General features: G+C 43.9%; 1 protein-coding gene across 1 annotated transcript in view; it reads right to left on the minus strand.

Annotated features, from left to right (window-relative positions):
- The window catches only part of LOC144784026 (syntaxin-binding protein 4-like), a 1158996-nt gene that overhangs the window by 23122 nt on the left and 1113384 nt on the right, over positions 1 to 22490 (minus strand). The window contains exon 24 of the mRNA XM_078662726.1: positions 11431 to 11494. Within this exon, the coding sequence (XP_078518852.1) occupies positions 11431 to 11494 (64 nt within the window). The remainder of the gene's footprint in view (positions 1 to 11430; positions 11495 to 22490) is intronic.

Below are 22490 nucleotides of genomic sequence, written 5' to 3' on the forward strand. Positions count from 1 at the left end.
TTGAAACTCTATCAGACCTTGCTGATATCGATTGACTGCTAGCTTATCCTTAAGACAAAGCTGAGGTGCGGGCGCAGCACAAGCAAGTAACAATCTAGGCAGTGTTACTGATGTGGTAGAAACTGTAGACACAGGGCTTGCGTCTTTAGTATGTCCTATACCCTACCCCCCCCCACAAACAGAGTTAGGGGTACAGAATACCAGGGGAAATCTACCCCCTGCTTTAAAATCATCTCATGGAATATTGCAGGATTCCGCTCTAAGCTATCGCTCCTTCTGAGTTCCTGCATTACCTTCTGCCGCAGGAAGGGCTAAGGGTGGGATTGTGGTTTTTATATCAGTAAAATATGCATCTCTTAAAGTCATTAGATTAAGCCGGGCATCAACTAATTATGATCCATAATTTAAGTAAGGCCAAAATACTCGTGATGAATTGGTACCACAATTTCTTTGATCCAAATAATGTAATGCCATCGAGACCCTACATCATGAAATCACGCAAATCACTGGGAATTGGCAGCCACTATGCATCATCTGGGTAGGGGATTTTTACTGTACAATTTGTAAGCACAGCTCTCAATGTGTGTGTGGGCTGGAAGACACAGAGGGTCAGCACCATTTTATTCACTCATCCCAGAGAGAAGCCCTAGATTATGTTCCAATAGGGAACAATTTTGGCCTTTTAAATTGTTGGGCCAAGAATCTTTCACTGCAGTGTCCCACTTATGTTGGCTGTGGCAGAGCTAGTTCCATTGATTTAATGCAAATATATATACATTTATTTAAGCTTGTTCTTGACTTTGTGGTAGAACCTCACTGTCAGAGTGATCATAACCCTTTTATCGGCTCCCATAATTTAAAGACCCAGGTGGGGGAGGATGATGATCTCCTGATCTATTACTACTGGAACAAGGGAGTCAGGCTTAATTAGGATAAGATCGATCCTCTCAAATTTGAGAGAGATATTATCAAAGGCTATCAAAGGTTACTCCCACTTAATTATGGGGTGTTTGAAGTCAGACTCTCCTCCAGAGGATGTTGTTCGGGAGTTTGGGTCACTATGCGCTGAAGTAGCCATGAGGCTGACAAGGAGTCCTAAGCATAGGGAACTCCAGGAGGCCCAGTTGTTTAATTCCAATTGCTCTAGGGCCCATAACGATTTAAAAAGGGTACTTCATGTTATTCCCCGTGAACAGAGATTAAAGCAGCAAGGCAAAGATATGAAACAATAATTGAGGGTAGAAAAACAGAACAGAGAAATCTAACATGGGAAGACCTAGAGAGAGCAGGAGCCCTAAGAGACATAAAACAATTTGGGGAAATTATAATTCACCCATTATTTACTGAAGAAGCTAGGTAGATGGATTCACTGATCCTGGGAGACATTTGGGTAGCCTTCTTTTTTTATATCTTTAACCCCCAAAATAAAAAGGTCGAGGAACACATAAGGGATTTTCCCGTAGATGTATTTGCAGCTATCAAACTCACTTACTATTACTGTAACTGAGGTTGAGGAGGCATTAGCCCATGGGTCCCGTCTGAAAGCACAAATTCCTGATGGGGTTGCCCCTTCAACTTTTAAAAATAATCCAAACATGTTGGCATCCCTGTTGACAAATGCATTTAAGGCTGTAAATATTGGCCCAATGCCCGCATCCTGGAAGGAGGCAATAGTGGTCCCCATTTTTAAAAAGGGTAATAGAAGTGACCCAGCTTGTTACAGGCCAATTTCTTATTGATGCCACAACTAAGGTATTGGGTAGAGTTCTCCTCGCCCATTTGGAGACCTGGGCAACCACTACAGGAGAGATATCCAATACACAATATGTTTTCAGGAGGGGGCTCGGCATGACCGAAAAATGACTTAATTTGTCCTTAATTATCAACAAATATGTGAAGGCCAGGAAGAGCTCAATCCACCTGGTCTTCATGAATTTGTCTAGAGCCTTTGACACTGTTAACCGGGAGAAACTATGGGATATGCTAGAAAGTGTGGATGTGCAACAAGCATTGGTGTCGCTCATCCATATGCTACATTTTAATACTTCAGTCTCCACAAGATACGGCACTTACGGGGAAACAACTGAGCAAATAGCTTCAACAGAGGGTGTTCGTCAAGGGTACATCCTAGCCCCTTTTCTATTTTTAATATACACAAATGATCTGGAGGCATCCCCATTAAGTAGGAAACTTTATTTTCACAAAATTGGCAGCAAATCTGTCGCCTTGCTATCTTATGCTGACGACACGGTGCTAATGGCCACAACAACGAATGTCCTTCAGAATTCCCTGGATACTTTTATTGATTTTATTTTGTCATTTGTCAGTACATTTTATTAAATCATATATTATGGTATGTGGTCCAAAGAGTACAAAAACTAGGATTTTCGTAGTACAGGACAAGAGAATAGAAAAGGCTGAGAATTGTATCTACCCGGGGAACTTATTTAACAATAAGCTAAGTTGGGACCAACTTGTGACAGCAAGGGACCACCGTACAACTAGAGCTGTGGATGGGCTATTTCCCGTTGCATGCAAATTAGGCCATAAATCTGTTAGGGAAATAATCACCCTTTACAAATCCAAATGCCTTTCGATTGCAACATATGGCACAGGGGTGTGGGGGCATCATAATACCCGCCAGCTACATATAGTGGAAAATAAATTCACTAAAAGTGTTATGATGACACCTAATAGTGACCCTAACCAATTATGTCATGAAGGATTGGGATTAGAGCATATAGAGGATCCCATATCTTGTGCCTCTCTGCTCCTATGGGCGAAAATTTTACTATCTCAAGAACTAACATTCTCACAAGAAATAATAAAAGATTGTCATAAACTCTCTAAAAATACCATGGCTTTGTTTTGTGAAAGATAAATATTATGAAATAGGATTGGGGCATTTCTATGATAGTCCTGAAAGCATCCCTCTGAACACCAAAGTCATGATCAAAGAGGCTGAAACTGTGGGGGACGGGTTTTTTAAAAGTTCAGGGAAATACTGGGCGCACAGCTTACGTAAGTGTGAGGAAAAGTTAGGTCTGGGTGCAAAAAGGTGAGGGGACAAAGGCCCTAAACCCCTCTAGAGAGTGTGCAGAGCACACGTTTAACAAGTACAAAACAATTACCCAATGCACACCAATATACAGTACAGAAAGAGATGTCTCAATGGGCATATTATAATACAAATGAACAAGTTCAGAACAAAAAAAGAGGGAAGCGAAGTTGTGCGGTTCCTCTTTAATTTGTATGGATGGCCAGCCGACACGTGTTTCGTCGTCAAGCGATCACAATGCTTGTACGACTCATCAGGGCTGGGGAAGATACAAAATACATAATGGAATAGATCGTCCACACAACAAATGAAGTTTCTCTTATAGCAACAAGTGATTAGGTCTAGATCTTGGTGCGCGTGAGAGTGCAGGTGAAGTTGTAGTAATAATAACTTGATATAAGTCCAACAGGTATTTATGGTGGTAGCACACAGTGCCAAACACGGTGAAGACGAAAAAAAACGTAACGGCGAGTGTCAGGAGTGATTGAATGCAGGCGCGTGAAAAGGTGCGGGTGTGGGTGGTGCCGGTCGTTAGGTGCCTATGGTGACCGGGTTGTCCCCTATTGAGAGTGGATGAAGGTAAGTATCCTATAATCATGACATGGGTGATGGTGCCCACTGTGGTGGTTCTAGATAAAAGAGGATCGATAGTCCTCCGATGGTGTTGCTTCCGTTTTTACCGTATTGCCTGGAGCACCGTTCTGAAACATAGAGGTGAGAGCATCACTTTCACTTTTTCACTTTGAGATTCAATCGCCATGAGCGATTCTGTTACCTTAACTGCGCCCCGTTCCTTATTTTGGGGCCTTGTTTTTACTCTATTTATGCGCCACCAGTGGGTCTCACAAATCCAATACTTTATTATATTTTACAAACAGCGTGCCCCAACTGCATCACTCTCGATTTTTGGAGCACCAATTACCAACAAGCAGTAACCTGGTCTCGAGCAGGGGCCGGGTTGGAAGTATCACCGGCTTAGCGGTGAGTTTTTCAAGTCTAAACATTATTTAAAAATCATTTGAGTTTGCGATAATATCTATGCATGGGACCTTAATTAAATGCACAGTGCTCCTCGCTATTATCATCTTTCAATTTCGATTGAGCCTGATACTTTGTCTTGCCATTTTTGTTCCCTCTTTCATTCTTCTTCCCCATAGACCTATGGTCCTTTTTTCATCGCGTTACAGGTAGGAAGTACTAAGCCTATTCGGTCGCACTTCCCACATCAATAACGTGCGCGTGCACTCTCAGACCATTTCCTTCCCCACCCCTCTGGTTTTACATTTTGAATTCACCCGCGCAGTGCTTTGCATGCCTCAGCAACACCATCGGAGGACTATCGATCCTCTTTTATCTAGAACCACCACAGTGGGCACCATCACCCATGTCATGATTATAGGATACTTACCTTCATCCACTCTCAATAGGGGACAACCCGGTCACCATAGGCACCTAACGACCGGCACCACCCACACCCGCACCTTTTCACGCGCCTGCATTCAATCACTCCTGACACTCGCCGTTACGGTTTTTTTCGTCTTCACCGTGTTTGGCACTGTGTGCTACCACCATAAATACCTGTTGGACTTATATCAAGTTATTATTACTACAACTTCACCTGCACTCTCACGCGCACCAAGATCTAGACCTAATCACTTGTTGCTATAAGAGAAACTTCATTTGTTGTGTGGACGATCTATTCCATTATGTATTTTGTATCTTCCCCAGCCCTGATGAGTCGTACAAGCATTGTGATCGCTTGACGACGAAACACGTGTCGGCTGGCCATCCATACAAATTAAAGAGGAACCGCACAACTTCGCTTCCCTCTTTTTTTGTTCTGAACTTGTTCATTTGTATTATAATATGCCCATTGAGACATCTCTTTCTGTACTGTATATTGGTGTGCATGATCAAAGAGGCGTTACATTCAAGGGGAAACATGCATTATCCCCACCAAGGTGAGATCGGTCCCATGCACTTGTCCCCTGCCACATTGCAATATTTTTTAACATTCACCACTAATCTGCAGATTACATTTTATTTAACTACATTTCGGTTAGGTACCGTGCATTTTTGCTGGAGTTTCCACACCAGAGTGGTTGGGTGAATAATCTCTCACCTTGTTCATGTGATAATCTTACAAGCCAAAGCACTTTATCTTATTCTCCACTTTATATAAAATGGCAAGGAGTACATTTTTAATCCCACTGTTAAAGAAAATTCACCCGTGTACATATGTTGATGGTTTTAAATTCTTTCACTCTCTAGCTACCCCTGATGTTTATATTGCAGGAGCTAATTATATAAAAGTATCTTTGGCTATTAGGAAACGTTATGGTAAGAATTCCTGGTGTTGTCTAGCCGTAACTACAGATTTCAAAGAGCCACATGTCCCTGGTATTTTATGAATAGTTTTTAACATATTGTTCAGAACTGTTTATATGCGGGGATAATGTTTTTACAAATCTTAATGGTGTTATGAATTGATACTATGTTGTTTTTGTTGAGTTTTAAGTAATATGCACTTTTGAAGATTGTGGATTTTAATCAACTTGGAACTTTTAGAGGTCTATTGAGCTGCCATAAAGGCCACTAGAAAAGCACCTTACCGTAGGAATTGGCATGGCTAATAGTTTCCCATCTTGATGTTTTAAAGTGTCTGCCTAATTATTGTATGTTGGCATTTGAAGCCATCATGTTTGACCCAGCAAATGAATTTTAGTGACATATGTAACGTTATTAATGTCATAAAAATGTGGCTTTATTATCAGGTGCCTTGACCTCTTCTCAGAACTTTAGCAAACACTTGTTTTGTCGTATGGGGTTATTGTAAATATCCCCGTTGGAAACAGCAAAAACAGGAGAAATTAATCATTTCTCCTCATTGCGGCAGTTTAAGAAGAGGTTTTCCTTGGTATTATTTTTGTGCTGTCCACACATTTACACCAGCCTTGTAAATAGGGGGCAGCATCAAAAAGCAATGGGTGTTGCAGCAGAACACCCACTACAGTACCCATTGTCCGCCCCTTTCACTCTAAGTGCTGCGTGAATAGGGGCATTATTTACAAGGCGCCGTTAAGCCACATTAATGAGCTTAATGCTGCCTTGTAAATAAAGTTATAAAAGGGGGGGTGACCCAATAAACCCCTGCGAGCTTGGGCAAAAATGATTCTAATAAGGTGCTAACAAGGGAATTTTTTTTCCAAGATTAAATCACAGATGATCGATCATTCATACTTTTTTACTTCTGATCTACTTAATTGAATTAAAACCTGCTGATGTTATCAGTTGTCACATTAATTAAGACATGGTACACAAAATACTCAAAGATAAGAAAAAGCTACACGGTTATTGAGTTGATAAAGTAATATCTCTTTATATGAATTTGTTTAAGAAGGGTACTTTTTACAATAAGAAAAATTCATCAAGAACAAAAGGACTGGAAAAAATGAATTGTTTGTCACGTCCACTTGCGTTGTCGTCCACTCTTAGAAAGTTTTAAACATTAAATCTTGCAGAACTTGAGGCAATGATTCTTATGACTAAGTTCTTTCAACAAAAAGGATGTGGACAAAAAAGTCGACGTTTCGGCCTTATGATGGTTAAATCCTTAAGGCCATCCTCAGGACAATTCCGTCTTTTGAGAGTAGAGACCCCCTGCGAAAGATACAATAATCATTTTGTTACCTTCCATCAATGAAAATTAAAAACTTTGAACCGTGTGCTTATAAAGCTGTGTAGCGCTATCTAATATAAATGTACTACTTCACTTGCATTAGCAAAAAGATAATTTGATGGAGCAATTTGTAGTTAACTGAACTCCACATTTTGAAACAAAAATTGATACATAAATAAACATGAAATTTGAGGCATTTCTTAGCATGTTTATCTATATTACACAGTAACTTTGTAATATCCATCTTGATTTTATGAATCCTTAACATATCTTGTGGTCCAAAACATGTATTAGTTAAAAACATTTCTTCCACACATGCCACTTGTGGCCTTCTATTCTTGACTGTTACTGATGTCTGTTTGTTGGGTACTTAAGGGACAACCTGAGAATCTATATCAGTGTCTTAATATTTTTGCACCTCAAGTACCTGAATATTGTCTTGGTCCTTATAATTCTCAGTGAAGAATCTTGACTGGAAGGAACTGACAATAGAATCTTGTTGCAATAATATGTTTTGAGAATCATTATGCTTATTTAGCAATATCTTCGAATTACCTGCTAGTTGAGAATAATGAATAAATCAAGGGAATGCGACTAGTGGGTTCAAACCGCGTCTCAACAGCATATCTAGAAAAAGGGGAAGGGGGAACTGTAATGTTCGTGTGACTTCACATTTAGCATTTAGCTACTTATCTCTGATTTTACAAAAGTGTCTTGGTATTGGAGTATTATATACAATAGTGCACATTTAGCATTTAGCTACTTGTCTCTGATTTACAGAAGTGTCTTGGTATTAGAGTGTTATATACAATAATGCAGCATATTTAGATAAGAAAAAACTATTCTCATTTGTTACATGTGTTTGGCCTCAATTGGTAAAAACTGTTCGTTTAGTGGTTGGCTTAAGACCAAGACTTTCATAAAACGCCTTGTTTTAGTTTAGATCAAAATTTAACTGCTTTTAAAGTAATTTATCACTTAGGCAGATAGTGGAAACGGTGTGTTCAATCGACGTATGCACAGCGTATCTGTAAGAATGGGGCAGCATGTTCAGGTAAAAAATGCTGTTCCTCTTGCCAAGATTTTGCTAATAGTTACCAAAGCAAATTATAAGACTACATTTTAGTCTCCTAGCACTGTGATCTTGTTTATTAGTCTAAAAACTGTAATTACCGGCATTAACTCTAAGGCATTGTTTTGACTAATACGCTTTTAGTAAACCACTATTACACGAAGTTATTGCATGACGCATATCTTCGTATCTATATGCGTTAGTCCATCTGCATATTTGCTTTGGTAACTATTAGCAATATCTTGGCAAGAGGTTTAGTTAAAACAGTCATTGTCATAGGAGACTAAAATGTAGTCTTATAACCAATTGGTTTGGCTTTATATGGCTTTCTACACTAAGGCGCTGCACCAATATCACAGAAGTAAATGCAATAATTTAACTACTAATACCGCCCCATTCTTACAGATACGCTGTGCATACGTCGATTGAACACGCCGTTTCTACTATCTGCCTAAGTGATATATTCCTTTAAAAGCAGGTAATTTTGATCTAAACTAAAACAAGGCGTTTTATGAAAGTCTTGGCCTTAAGATAACTACTAAACATACTGTTTTTACCAATAGAGGCCAAACACATGTAACAAATGAGAACAGCATTTTTTACCTGAACATGCTGCCCCATTCTTACAGATACGCTGTGCATACGTCGATTGAACACACCGTTTCCACTATCTGCCTAAGTGATAAATTCCTTTAAAAGCAGGTAAATTTTGGTCTAAACTAAAACAAGGCGTTTTATGAAAGTCTTGGTCTTAAGCCAACCACTAAACGAACAGTTTTTACCAATTGAGGCCAAACACATGTAACAAATGAGGATAGTTTTTTCTTATCTAAATATGTTGCATTATTGTATATAACACGCTAATACCAAGACACTTCTGTAAATCAGAGACAAGTAGCTAAATGCTAAATGTGCACTATTGTATATAATACTCCAATACCAAGACACTTTTGTAAAATCAGAGATAAGTAGCTGAATGCTAAATGTGAAGTCACACAAACATTACAGTTCCCCCTTCCCCTTTTTCTAGATACGCTGTTGAGACGCGGTTTGAACCCACTAGTCGCATTCCCTTGATTTATTCATTATTCTCAACTAGCAGGTAATTCGAAGATATTGCTAAATAAGCATAATGATAACGACTTTTTCTCAAAACATATTATTGCAACAAGATTCTATTGTCTATGACAGGTTGTCAGTTCCTTCCAGTCAAGATTATTCACTGAGAATTATAAGGACCAAGACAATATTCAGGTACTCGAGGTGTAAAAATATTAAGACACTGATATAGATTCTCAGGTTGTCCCTTAAGTACCCAACAAACAGACATCAGTAACAGTCAAGAATAGAAGGCCACAAGTGGCATGTGTGGAAGAAATGTTTTTAACTAATACATGTTTTGGACCACAAGATATGTTAAGGATTCATAAAATCAAGATGGATATTACAAAGTTACTGTGTAATATAGATAAACATGCTAGGAAAGGCCTCAAATTTCATGTTTATTAATGTGTCAATTTTAGTTTCAAAATGTGGAGTTCAGTTAACTACAAATTGCTCCATCAAATTATCTTTTTGCTAATGCAAGTGAAGTAGTACATTTGTATTAGATAGCGCTACACAGCTTTATAAGCACACGGTTCAAAGTTTTTAATTTTCATTGATGGAAGGTAACAAAATGATTATTGTATCTTTCGCAGGGGGTCTCTACTCTCAAAAGACTGAATTGTCCTGAGGATGGCCTTAAGGATTTAACCATCATAAGGCCGAAACGTCGACTTTTTTGTCCACATCCTTTTTGTTGAAAGAACTTAGTCATAAGAATCATTGCCTCAAGTTCTGCAAGATTTAATGTTTAAAACTTTCTAAGAGTGGACGACAACGCAAGTGGACGTGACAAACAATTCATTTTTTCCAGTCCATTTGTTCTTGATGAATTTTTCTTATTGTGAAAAGTACCCTTCTTAAACAAATTTATATAAAGAGATATTACTTTATCAACTCAATAACCGTGTAGCTTTTTCTTATCTTTGAGTATTTTGTGTACAATGTCTTAATTAATGTGACAACTGATAACATCAGCAGGTTTTAATTCAATTAAGTAGATCAGAAGTAAAAAAGTATGAATGATCGATCATCTGTGATTTAATCTTGAAAAAAAATTCCCTTGTTAGCACCTTATTAGAATCAGCCTTGTAAATAAGGCGAAGGGGTTAGCGCCACCAGGACATCAAAAAAAGTGACGTTCTGGTGGGGATAGCCCCTTGTAAACATGTCCCTTTGTGTCTCTACAAAACTGCCCCATGCTAACTTAAAAGCAAAATCAGATACGATCAGAGTGAATATTCTCATAGATATTTAACAAGAGATCTTCTTCACTCCCCTCCTTATACTTTGCAAATTATGAGTGGGAGTGTTTAAGAAAAGGGGCTAACCTCTGATATTTTCTTCATGAGCCTCAAGGCTCGAGGTCTCTATACTTCCATTGACATTTCTTCTCAACACTGTCCGTCCTAATCTACTATAACGCTTAAAGATTCACCCTCTATGTTGGGCTACACAAGTGTCATCATTGTTTGGGCCCTGTTCAGTTGGAGGGATTACAGTTGTCTTTATCTAAAAGAAAGGCTCCAGATCAAGTAATAAGTATGGTCGTTTCTTCTCTTTAAAAAAAATAAGTCCACACTGGACCTTGATGGCCTATGCAATTATGGCTAACATTCCTGTTATTAGCTTACTCATAACTCTTCAGATCACCGCTAAGCAGGATTGTGACCTAATAAGGCACAGAAACGCTTCTGGTGGCAGTTGTGACTGCTTCAGGTTAGACTTGGATGGTGTCAGAGTCACAGCTCTGACATGTAGGACTTGTTGATGTCCTCTAGGGTGTATGCAGGAACTGAACCTGTAAGGTCTGATTTGGATTGGATTTCGCCGTATTGTGTTCGTTACTCAAAGGCAGTTTTGTGTCACAATTTTATATTTTGCACAGAGTCGAAAACAGGAAGCACCAATATATGTGGCTCAGTCTCATTCACAAAAATCAAAAAATTACACTTGCAGAATGAATCGAACCATTGAAATAAATTCACAATTGCTTTAGAATTCATACCACAAATCCAGGATTATGGCTGGGAAGCATAGCAGAAGAAAGCTACTGAATATTTTGCTATATAGCCCGTGAAAGATGGAAACAAATAGGAATCTGTTATATCGTGCTGCTTGGTAACAAGCAGCTCTAGAGTGCTTTTTGCCATTATTTGTACAATCAAGGAACTAAATCTAGTGAAATGATTGCAAAATAGAAACAAGTAGTAACTAGCTTCAGTATATCTAATGGAATTATCTGTATAACAAGAATACCAGTACGTCTCGCATAATAGTTTGTATAAATAGGAATATTAACATCTAGCATCAGACTCCCTCTAGACAATCAGGTACAGTATATCCAGTCTGTCTACTCTGTCTATACAAAAGTATCTATATTTCATAAATTCTGTGAGCGCGCCGGTCCATAGTTTGTCAGTTGTTCCCAGTTTGCACCAGATATGCCTCCGCTGGCATGCTGAGCCCACATTTATGAAGTCCTGCCCTTCAGTATTCTTTCACTTCAATACTCACTCGCTGGAGTTGAGAGGACCATCTTCCTTGCCTGCCATATTGTCCCAGCTGAGTAACGAATCCGCTGGAAACAAACAGAGATACGTGAAACACAGAGGATAGTAGCCTCATCAATGGACTAGGACATCTTTCAATTATAAACTCTTCAATGCTCCTCCACCTCCACCTCCCCATCCATCCTTTCTTATTCATTCACACTCTGCGTTTTTGGGTCCCAGCTTAATTTAGCCTCTCCCTCCTCGCAGTGATGACAAAAAACATCAAGGTCTTTGCTGGATTTTCGCTCTTACTATCACACCTACATGCAGTGGCGGCTGGTGACATTTGAAAGTGGTGAGGCGTAAATACTGCACTTTGGTGAGCGAGCGTAGCGAACGAGCCGGAACCTCCTTTGGGAGGTTCGGGGGGTATTGTCCCCGAGAAAAGTTTGAAAAAAGTGTGCCTATGGTGCATCCTCAAGCAAATTTGAGAAAGAGGTGGCTTGGCAAACACAACTCTGGGAGTAGCCAGACAAGTCTCTGCACGCACAGTCATCACTCTCCCTGCATTCACATAGGCACACTACTCACCCTGCACTCATAGACCCAATACTCACCCTTCCATGACACATCACTAAGCCTGCATTCACCCATCCACATCACTCACCCTAAACTCACACAGGCACACTGCTCAACCTGCACTCACACAGACATCACTCACCCTTCACTGCACTGCACTCAAGAGGTTTAATTTATTACAGCCTGTCTAGGCCTGACATTGCCTGGTAACAGACTACAGTAGAACCAACATGCTTCAGCAATCCCCAGGAAAGCCCATGGAACATAACACCCTACAACACGACTTAATCATAATAAGTGCCCACTGCCCACCTCCACGTTTTAAATTGTATCACATATGCAGTCTGATCATCTTAAACACAACCCTGACCTTCTGAAAGCCGAGAAGCGGTACTTTAACAACCAGTTTAATAGTACAGCCTGATAATTACAGAACTTCAAAATGGCAGAAGTGCCTGTAAAGCGCTATATAAAAATGATATTACATTGAATGTAAAAGCAATGCGGCTACAGACGGGTGGGAAACAGAGAATGAGGGTTCCTGACAGGGCCAGGAGGTAGGCACTGGAAGCGGACTTCCCTTCTTGCCAATAGTCGATGGCAAGCCTTTTACAGGGTGATAGGGCTGGGAAAGAGTCAGTCATTGCATGCCTGTGTTTCCGGATAGCTAGACAGAGCAGGGCGAATAGCTGTCAATAGTGCAGCAGGTGCAGTGGCACTGTGGCCACTGCAGTGTTGCCCAATTATAGGTGATTTTTTAATACCATCTGGGGTGTTGGAGCCCCTAATTCCTGTTCGCATTAGGACCCTCACTACGCCACTGGGACAGAGTCAGTAGTAACTCAGGCGGCCGTGATCATAACCTGATGGCGTCATATTTTGTGTCTCACGTGGCAGGAGCTGCAGGCCTTGTTCCAGTTATCTGGTACAGTGGTACCTCCTTCGATAGCAAACACCATCAGTGTAAGCATACGCTGGTAGACGCTCTATCAAGAGAGCAGTGGGTGTACACCAGCCATGAGGGAATGGCTGTGGCATGCTGACAACTAGACCTGTGAGCAGCAGAACACTAAGGGAAGTCCTGGCACATGTAGCGTTGTTGACCCTCCCTGTGTGTGTAAGCGTAGTTGGCTGGCCTCACGTATGCCAGTCCAGCATAAGGGTTTGAACAATGACCTGGGTGTTGTTCTGTCTGGGGCTGGACAAGGAAGTAACAAATGCGTGTGCCGCTGTTCTTACGTCAGCACCACCTGAACAACTTTCGGCAATGTGTCACCCTGTGACCCAAGTCCAACGAAATAAGCCACATGGACGTAAGAGGAATACACTGACCCTACCTTCATCAATACTACCACATTTGAAAGACCATAGACACGACACATCTGTGTGATTCGGAATGTTTAATGCACATTCAGTGGAGTGTTGCATCTGGAGCAGTACAGGGCCATGCAAACCCCACTTTACAATGTTGGCCCCTGGAAGGCCAGCCAGAGTCCTTTGGGGAATGACAAGTCCAAAAGAAGATGAAGAGTTCGGTCCGCAGTCCGTTTGCTGTGTCATTGGCGATCAAACAGAATATGGCAGTTCATTGCGAGGTCCAAGGTGAGTGTCGCAGAGTGCATCGGGGGACAGTGGAAGGTGATGATGCAGAGGCAGAACCAAGCTGAAACCGGTCATATGGCGGAGATTAATGCTACAGCGTCCTTCTTACCATGATGGCGGTTTCATTCGCATCTTCGTCCACTGCTGTTTCATGTGCCTCACATGTGGGTGGTGGTGTTATAGCTCCAGCACAGTGTGGCAGTCTCACCTCAGGGACCGGAGGTGGAATGTCTGCTGCACTGTGTGGCACTGACACTTCAGGGGGCGGAGATGTGGATGTAGTGGTAGCAGCAGCAGGCATCAGCGCCAGGTCTTGTGGCAGCAATGCCATGAGGAGGATTTTTGGTCACTGAGGAACGCAGCTACCACTCGCTGGTGTGCAGCTGTAGCAGCCACTCATTCCGCATTGGCCCGCTCCATGGTCTCCATGAGCCTCCGCATGATTCCCACCTCCCGGGCAAGCTCACTGGAGCCACTCTGACTAGACAGCCGTTCTTGTCTCTGAGTCAGGACTCTGGTGATGTCAGCCATTGTTCATTGGAGAGCATGGAGCGGACTGTGGGTGTCGGTTAGCGACTGTGAGTGGTCCCTGGTGGGACAAAGACTCCCACGTATGGCATTTAGTTTGTCTGCCATACGGTTGAAGCCCACCCGCACCTGTTCAGCCAGCTGCTCTTGGCATGCCAACACATGGCGTTGAAAGGCCATGTGTTCTTTGTGAGGGTCCTGGGAGGCAGCTGTGGTGGTGGGTACTGCCTGCTGTGTGGTCTGTGCAGGGGGTGGGGTATCCTCGTTGCAGCTGGGCTGCCCTGCTCCTGGAGGTTGGAGGGCGTCCGAGTCAAAACTGTAGTGGTCCTCTTTGTCATCGGAGAAGAGAGGTTCGGGCTGCTCTGCAGGAGGTGTTGATTGTCCCTCTGCACTGTTAAGGGGAGATGCAGTTTAATAATGTGTTCACATGTGTGTTGTCGCATTGTCCATGTTTACATACAGACTCCATAACTGTATACATCGTGGCTGTTTGGGAGGAGCTGCCTATTTGATGGGGGACAGTGGACATTTCGACAACAGACGTGTTTGTACTTGTACAATATCATCTCACATTTCCCTGCAATGCCACTTGTGATTGGCCAGTGTCTACACCCAGTCGGCACCAGTTGTGTCCTGTGTTCTGTGGTGGACGTGTTGTGGCTTGTGCCACATTGTTGTCAGTGTTGATGTGCTCTGCATTTTATGTGTGTGTGCTGCATTCTGGGGGTGTGGCCCCTGCTGCTCTGTCTTGCTGCCCCTTATCCCTTTTCTGTGATGTGCCTTTGCTTTCTGTGCTTTTACAGTGCTGAGATGTTGCATACTTGGGTACATTGGTCTCTTGGTGGGAGTTGGGGACTGAGGCATGGTTTGTCCACAGAAGTGCTCAGCTCAATTGTGCATGTGTGCCATTGTGGCCAACTCCCCCTGTCCCCCCAGTCCCTGGTCGTTACTCACCCTGGTGCTGTTGTGTATGGTCATGTTGAGCAGTGTACGGTCCCCGACTCCAGACACCGTTTCCCCACTGATGACTGTGGACACCATTTCTACCATGTCGTCCAGCTCCTCCTGTGGCGCTGGACTCCCACTTCCAGTCTGCATTGTTGCCTTCCGGTTGTTGGTGAGTTTCAGCTTGGTTTTGCACTTGACATCATTCCTGTGCCTCTTGACCTCTTCCATTGCCCTCTTCAGCACTCTGACTGCATTCACCTTGTCCACGATGGACTGACATAGTCCATTTTTTGTTGCCAATGACACAGTGGAGGTGACGAACAGTTGTTGATTGTGTTCGACCACCTCCGTTATCAGGATTTTGTTTTCCTGTGGACTGAAGCTCTTCTTCCTACTCTTCTTCTCCTTGGCCTTCCTTGACCCGAGGTCCCAGGCAGGTCCTCCGGGGGTTTTGTGGGGTTCTGGTTCTCCACCGTACTTGCTCCGGCAACATCCTTTGTGCTTCGCTGTTGTTTGGCATTTGTTTGGCAGTTTTTTTTCAAGTTTTATGGGGTTTTTTCCTGCCTGACACGTGTGAATTGCAGGCCTGTAGCTGGTTTTTGCTGATTTTTGTATCGCAATTGGCCTCATTGCAGCTTTTTTTGCATTTGCGTGTCACATTTTTGCGGCGTGGTGTTGATTTTAACGCTGTCAGTTAATGCGTTATCTGGGGAATATCGCATGTTGCCACCGTGTTGAGAATGCTTCATTAACACTGTGTTATTTTCACATGATAGGCTGGGATGTTGGAAGTTGCGTTAAGTTACTTTTGCGATGGTTATGACACGTTCTTAAGAATATGCCCCTCTGTTTTGTGACATGACTTAACAGTAACTGCTAGTACAAGGCCTAATTTCGACTAGTAACTCTTTGAGAGAGGTGAAAAAAAGCCCCAAAATCCTTCAAGTCAATCTAACAATATCGGTTTGCCACTTCTTTGCAGACTCTATTACTTAATCAGTCTTCTGAAGCATATGTACCTGAATCTCCTGAGGCGGAAAGCCGGGAGTCACGCTTGAGTAAAAAATTGTAATCTACTGCTTTTAACTTGTTATCTGATTTTAAATACCACTTGGCGCCCACTCCCCAGCATTTACCTGTCACTCACAAACAGCCGATTTTAACGCTGTCAGGGGCAGGAATCGCTCGCACGCCGCCATAACCAGCCGCAAGGAGCCACGGGACATGCCCACTCCGGTTGGCCATGCCCACCCCTCCTACGCCCCTAAACGCCCTCCTTAAATCATGTGTCAGTTCAGGCAGCGCAGCGGACGGGCGCAGCGGGCGCGCCGTCAGCGCGCCGAAGGCGCGCCAAAGGCAAGCCCGTCTGGGCCCGTCCGGGCCCAGCCGGACCCGGGCCCAGTTACTCTGCCCTTTTCTGCCTTGAACTGCCCGACCTACTCCCGGGATAGGCTTCTGGCCCTAAACACACAAAACCACCCTTCTTGTAATTACACCCATACGGGCGACTACCCATTCACCAGCTGCAGTCTCTGCAATCCTCCTGGCACAGACGCGGTACCCGGAGGACCTCAACTAGGCCTCCTCAACTGCAGGTCGCTGGCTAAACACGCGCATGAAATCAACCTTCTGATCCAAAACCACGCTATGGAGATTCTGTTTCTCACTGAAACATGGCTTACTCCCAACAATGGCCCGGACATAGTCCTCGCACTCCCCCCTGGCTATCAAATCTGCCAACTGAACAGACCAGTGGGCAGAGGAGGCGGCCTAGCCATAATATTCAAGGACGTCTTCACCTGCAGAATCTTTGATGGCAACATCAAAGGCTGTGAAAGCTGCCACTTCTCCATCCAAATCTCCCCAGTAACATCTTTGTCGGGTCTGCTTGTATATCGCCCCCCTGGCCCACTAGCCGAATTTCCTAGCAATCTCATCGACCACATCACCATTGCATGCCCTACTTCCTCCAACTTTCTCTTACTGGGGGACCTCAATATCCATTTCCTGGACCCGGTCGACAAACTGGCTGCAGAACTGCTGCAGGATATCACCTCCACTGGCCTCGGCCTAAAAAACCCACAGGCTACTCACGACAGAGGACAGCTACTCGATCCCATATTTACTAACATCCAAGAGCTAAATACTTGCCCTCACGTCCCCCTCCCTTGGACCGTCCACTTCCTGGTCCCCGTTGAATGGCACATTAACATCCCGCCACCTCAACCTCCCAAAATCAGAACCCACACCAGACGCTGGCACAAACTGGTCCCAGATGAATGGGCAGCCAAACTAAGTGAAGCTACCCCCTCCCCCTCTCAAGACACTACCACGGCCGACTACGAATTCAATACATGGATCACCCAATCTCTGGACGACATCCTCCCGAAATCCAGCACACTTAAACGTACCAAGAGAGTCAATCCCTCCCCTTGGTACACCCCCGAACTAAATTTATTGCGAAAGGAATGCAAGAGAAACGAACGCTTATGGAGGAAAGAAAACGGCAGACAAAAAAGACTTATTTCGGGCCTCCTTAAAATCGTATAAAACGGAACTCCTCAATACCAAAAGCACCTTCTACGAAGATAGAATCAAAAACGCCTCTTGCTCGGCACACAAAACCTTTGCCGTTCTTAAAGAACTCCTCCATGCCCCAGACCCCCCAGAAAAACCCTTGGATCCCAAAGAAGCGGAAAGCAAATGTATTAAACTTGCCACCTTCTTTGACGAGAAAATCCAAAAAATTCTCGCGGCCCTACCCCCCATCGCTACCGGCCTCATGGACGGGGATCCCCCTAACCTTCCCCCCCACCTCTCTCACTCCCCCGATGGCCCCTCACCCTCTCTTGACACTTTTGGCCCAGTGTCCACGGAAGAGGTAGCCGCGATGTTGGCCACAATCAAAAGTGGCTCTCCTCGCGACCCCGCCCCTCTCCGGTATCTGAAAAAAGTGTCCAGCACCATCATCCCCCCCCCTTACGTCCCTCATCAACTCCTCCCTTTCGCAGGGCCTAGGACCTCCCAGCTGGAAAGCGGCAGTGGTCAAAGGCCTCCTAAAGAAACCCTCTCTAGACCCCCAGGACCTAGCCAACTACAGACCCATCTCCCTCCTCCCAGGAAACAGTAAGATCACGGAGAATCTAGTGAATAAAAAACTATCACTATTTCTCGAGAGCAACAACTTACTCGGGACCTCCCAGACAGGGTTCCGGCCAGGCCAGGGCACCGACACCGCCCTCCTGGCAGCAGTGGAGAAGGCCAGAAGCATTCTGGACACAGGAGGATCAGTGGCAGTGATCCTCCTGGACCTCAGTGCGGCCTTCGACACTGTGAGCCACCACACCCTAATCCAACGACTGGGAGATATCGGAGTAAGGGGCACGGCCTTGAAGTGGCTAAATTCTTTCCTAGAGGATCACTCCTTTCAAGTCTGGGAGAACGACAGCCATTCCCCCGCAATCCCCCTCCGCTGTGGAGTACCGCAGGGCTCATCCCTTAGCCCCACGTTGTTCAACGTGTATATGTCCCCGCTGGAGAAACTGGTCAGCCCGTTCGGCGTCTCGATCATCAGTTACGCCGACGACACCCAGCTGGTGGTAACCCTCTCACATCCGCACCAATCTCCCTCTGACCTTCACAGCTGTCTCACTGAAATCCACAGCTGGATGAACTCCTCAGCACTGAAATTAAATGGGGCCAAGACCGAGATTCTGCTGCTCGGACACAAAGGGCCCTCCCTGCCGCCCCACATCTGGCCCGACTGCCTAGGTGACCCCCCTGCACCCAAGGAGGAGGTCAAGAGCCTGGGCATATGGCTCGATAAGGACCTGAGCTTTAAAACACAGGCAAAAAAGACGGCAGGCATCTGTTTCGGACTTCTCAGGGCCTGCAGAAAGGTCTTCCCCCTGCTTCCCGCCACCTCCAAAAAACTACTGATTCAGGGCCTCATCGTGGCGAGGCTTGACTACAGTAATGCAATTTACCTGGGTGCCCCTGAAACTACACTCAATACCCTGCAGAAAATTCAAAACGCCGCGGCCCGCCTACTCACCGACACCCCCGCCAGATCCTCGGCAAAACCAGCCTTGAAGCTCCTCCATTGGCTCCCAGTCAGAGAAAGGGTTGCTTTCAAGGCCCTCTGTCTGGCCCATAAGACTCTCCATAACAAAGGCCCGCCCCTCCTCAAGGAATTCATCATCCCTTACAAAGCGAGTAGGGCCCTCCGTTCAAGCGGAGAGAACTTCATTACTGTCCCCAGAGTCAAAAAAGCCCGGTCCGGAGGACGCCGCTTCTCAGTCCACACGGCCAAACACTGGAACAACCTCCCCCGGAGACTGAGAACCAAACCCAATCTCCTCCAGTTCAGGAAGGCACTGAAGACCCTTCTTTTCCATTGACCCTTAACCCCCTCCGCTGCTAGCCCCCCCTGAGTTCAGGTTCTAGCGCTGGGATGCTCTAGGATTACTACGCGCTCTACAAAACCTTAAAATAAATAAATAAATAAATAAATAAATATGAAAAACTCCACTGCGGGTTAACTATTTATGTGGCACATGCTATGTCAGCTTACCGTCAGTATTCCAATAGGCACCATTGCAAATACCTCTGAATTAAAACTAATTATATCTCATGGCTTTGAAGCTTAACTACCCACCCAATGGCAGAATGCAAAATTCAAACAAGATACCCAAAGCATTGCTGCTTCTTTGTGGGCTTGGAATTTATCTACACTATGATCTAAAGTGAAAAACAAACCCTGTGCGGGTTAGATACAATGTTATTAATTTATGCTTACAGTACATCCCACATGCTTGCTCTGATCTCAGGTACATACCTTGATGAGTTTCATCTAATACAGGAGTACTTTCCTCCAAACTTAATGCCTGCCTATTAGAGGTTACTAATAGGCTGACCAGGAGTAACTTAAAGCTCAATGGAAACAAAACAGAGGTTTTGGCAGTCTTGAATACTCCCACTCTCTGGTCTGAACTCCATTGGCCCTACTATTTAGGTGAACGTCCCCCAACTAAAACTGAAATTAAAAGTATGGACATTTGGATAGACAGTCATCTCACTATGGAAGCTAAGTAAAAAAAACTTGCTGCCTCCTACTTCTGCTTGCTCTGGGCTCTAAGGAAAATCTTGAGCTGGCTGCCCATGCCACGCGAAGAACTGTAGTCCCAGGCGTCATCTTGTCCCGCCTTGACTACAGAAATTCAAACCCTCAGCACATGGTCAATCACTTACAGATAGTGCAGAATGGTGCAGATCATGTTTTGTTGAAAATAACAAGGCACCATTTGGTCTCTTTTCCCCTTTCCTCTGCATTGGCTGCCCATATATAATAAAAAAAATGTAAGTCCCTCTACCTGGCCCATAAAATGATGCACAATAAAAGTTTCCCTTTAATTCACGGGCTGTTGACCCCTTACCTTCCCAAAAGTTCACTTTGTTCTGCAGATCAGAGGCTTTTCTTGGTACCTCAAATCAAGAAAGTTATAAGTAGTGGTGGTTCCTCTCCCTCTCTGGCGGCTAAGCTTTGGAACTCTCTTCCTTCATCTTTAAGATTGCCCAATGATGAAATCAAATTCAGGAAGGTTCTCAAAACTCATCTCTTTGAGTGATCTATCTACTGTGCTGGGTATATGAAGGACATGATTTCAGTGCTGGGAAGCTCGTTGTCTAGCCATGCACTTTATAAATGCATAGGACAGCATAGCATGAGTTCTGCTGCCACTTCCCCTTCTCCGTGTTGCATGTCACAAAAATCCAAGCAATTACCCCATTTAAATACTCTACTAAGTTGCAACACAGACTTCACCAATCAAATCCTTAAACGTGCAATTAAAGATATGGAGGTACATCCAGGGAACAAAATGTAGGAGAGTAGAATCTGCTTCCTATCGTTACCCACAATTTTTGCTGTGCTTCACTGGTTTTTCGACTATAGTTTGGCTGTGGCCCTGCTAATCAGGACCACAGCCTAGCTGTTCTCTCTCTAAATTGATACCATGTACTCTAGGTACATACTAGATTGGGTACTGGGTTACCCTTGTGAGTCCCTCTATATGGTACCTTAGGTACCCAGGGCATAGGTACACCAGAGGCCTACCAGGGGCTGAAGCATTTATTATGCAACCCCTGGACAGCCTTCCAAAATGGCACCACAGGTCTGCACTTGCAGATTGGGTAAGGTGGTGTAAGCACCCCTTACTGGGATATAGTATACCTATATCCATATATATATATATATAGGTATATATATATATATATATATATATATATATATATATATATATATATATATATATTACCTACTGGCGGTCGCCAGTAGGTATATATAGTTAGGATTTTTTCTCTATGGGTTTTTTGAAAATTCTATGTCTAATAACTTTGGCGTTTGTGGACGGAATCGGCTGAAATTTTCAGGAAATTTTGTTTCTGAGCAGCCCTTGAAAATTTGGGGGGGGTTCGTCCAGTGGGGGCCGAGAAAAAAGGGGGGTCCCAAAACGTGTTTTTAACATTGAGTTTTCCATAGGGCGGTTGGCCTCACTTTTAGCCCGAACGGCTGAATGGATTTGCACGAAACTTGGCAAAATTGTAGGGACTGGTAGCCCGATGTGCCTTTTGTAGGTCTCAATATATGTGCTCCAGTGGATTTTGAGAAATTAACGTTTAAAAAAAGATATATATCTGTAACAGCGGACCGGTTAGCGCTCTGGTTCGCGGACTTTTCGCGCAACGGAGCTTTGTGAAGCGAAGCTGATTGGTTCTCCGGCGTCTGTCAACATTCCAAACAGTCCGTAGCGGCCGCCATCTTGTCTCTCGGTAGGATCGAGAGACAAGAGGAGGTCAAAACAAAGGGGGAAATAACTATAAGGGGGCATAGTAGATCCTCGCTGACCCCCTAGGTTTGATGTGGAGGTTTTAAAAGGGCCCCGCGGGGCAAAAAAAAATAATAAAAATAATAATTGAACGGCTGAATGGATTTGCACGAAACTTGGCAAAATATTAGGGACTGGTAGCCCGATGTGCCTTTGCTAGGTCTCAATATATGTGCTCCAGTGGATTTTGAGAAATTAACGTTCAAAAAAAGATATATATCTGTAACAGCGCTCCGCTTCGCGTAACGGAGGTTTGCGAAGCTGATTGGTCATTCTGTCACTGGGCTATAGTTGGGCTACATCTGGCTGATATTTGGGCTACATTTGTTTTTTTGTGTGTCTGGCGGCCATCTTTGGGCTACATTGGGCTACATTGGGCTTCATTGGGCTACATTCGGCTAATTAGCAAATAGCTCATCGCAAACTAGGAATGGTAAAGAATCGCTATTTATTCCTTAAAGTTCGCTATTTAGGAAATGCAAATAACTTTGATGATACATATGGCGGTTCATCTCTAACAAGATAAGAAGCATAGGGA

Source organism: Lissotriton helveticus, chromosome 10 (assembly GCF_964261635.1).
Source record: "Lissotriton helveticus chromosome 10, aLisHel1.1, whole genome shotgun sequence".
NCBI lineage: Eukaryota > Metazoa > Chordata > Amphibia > Caudata > Salamandridae > Lissotriton > Lissotriton helveticus.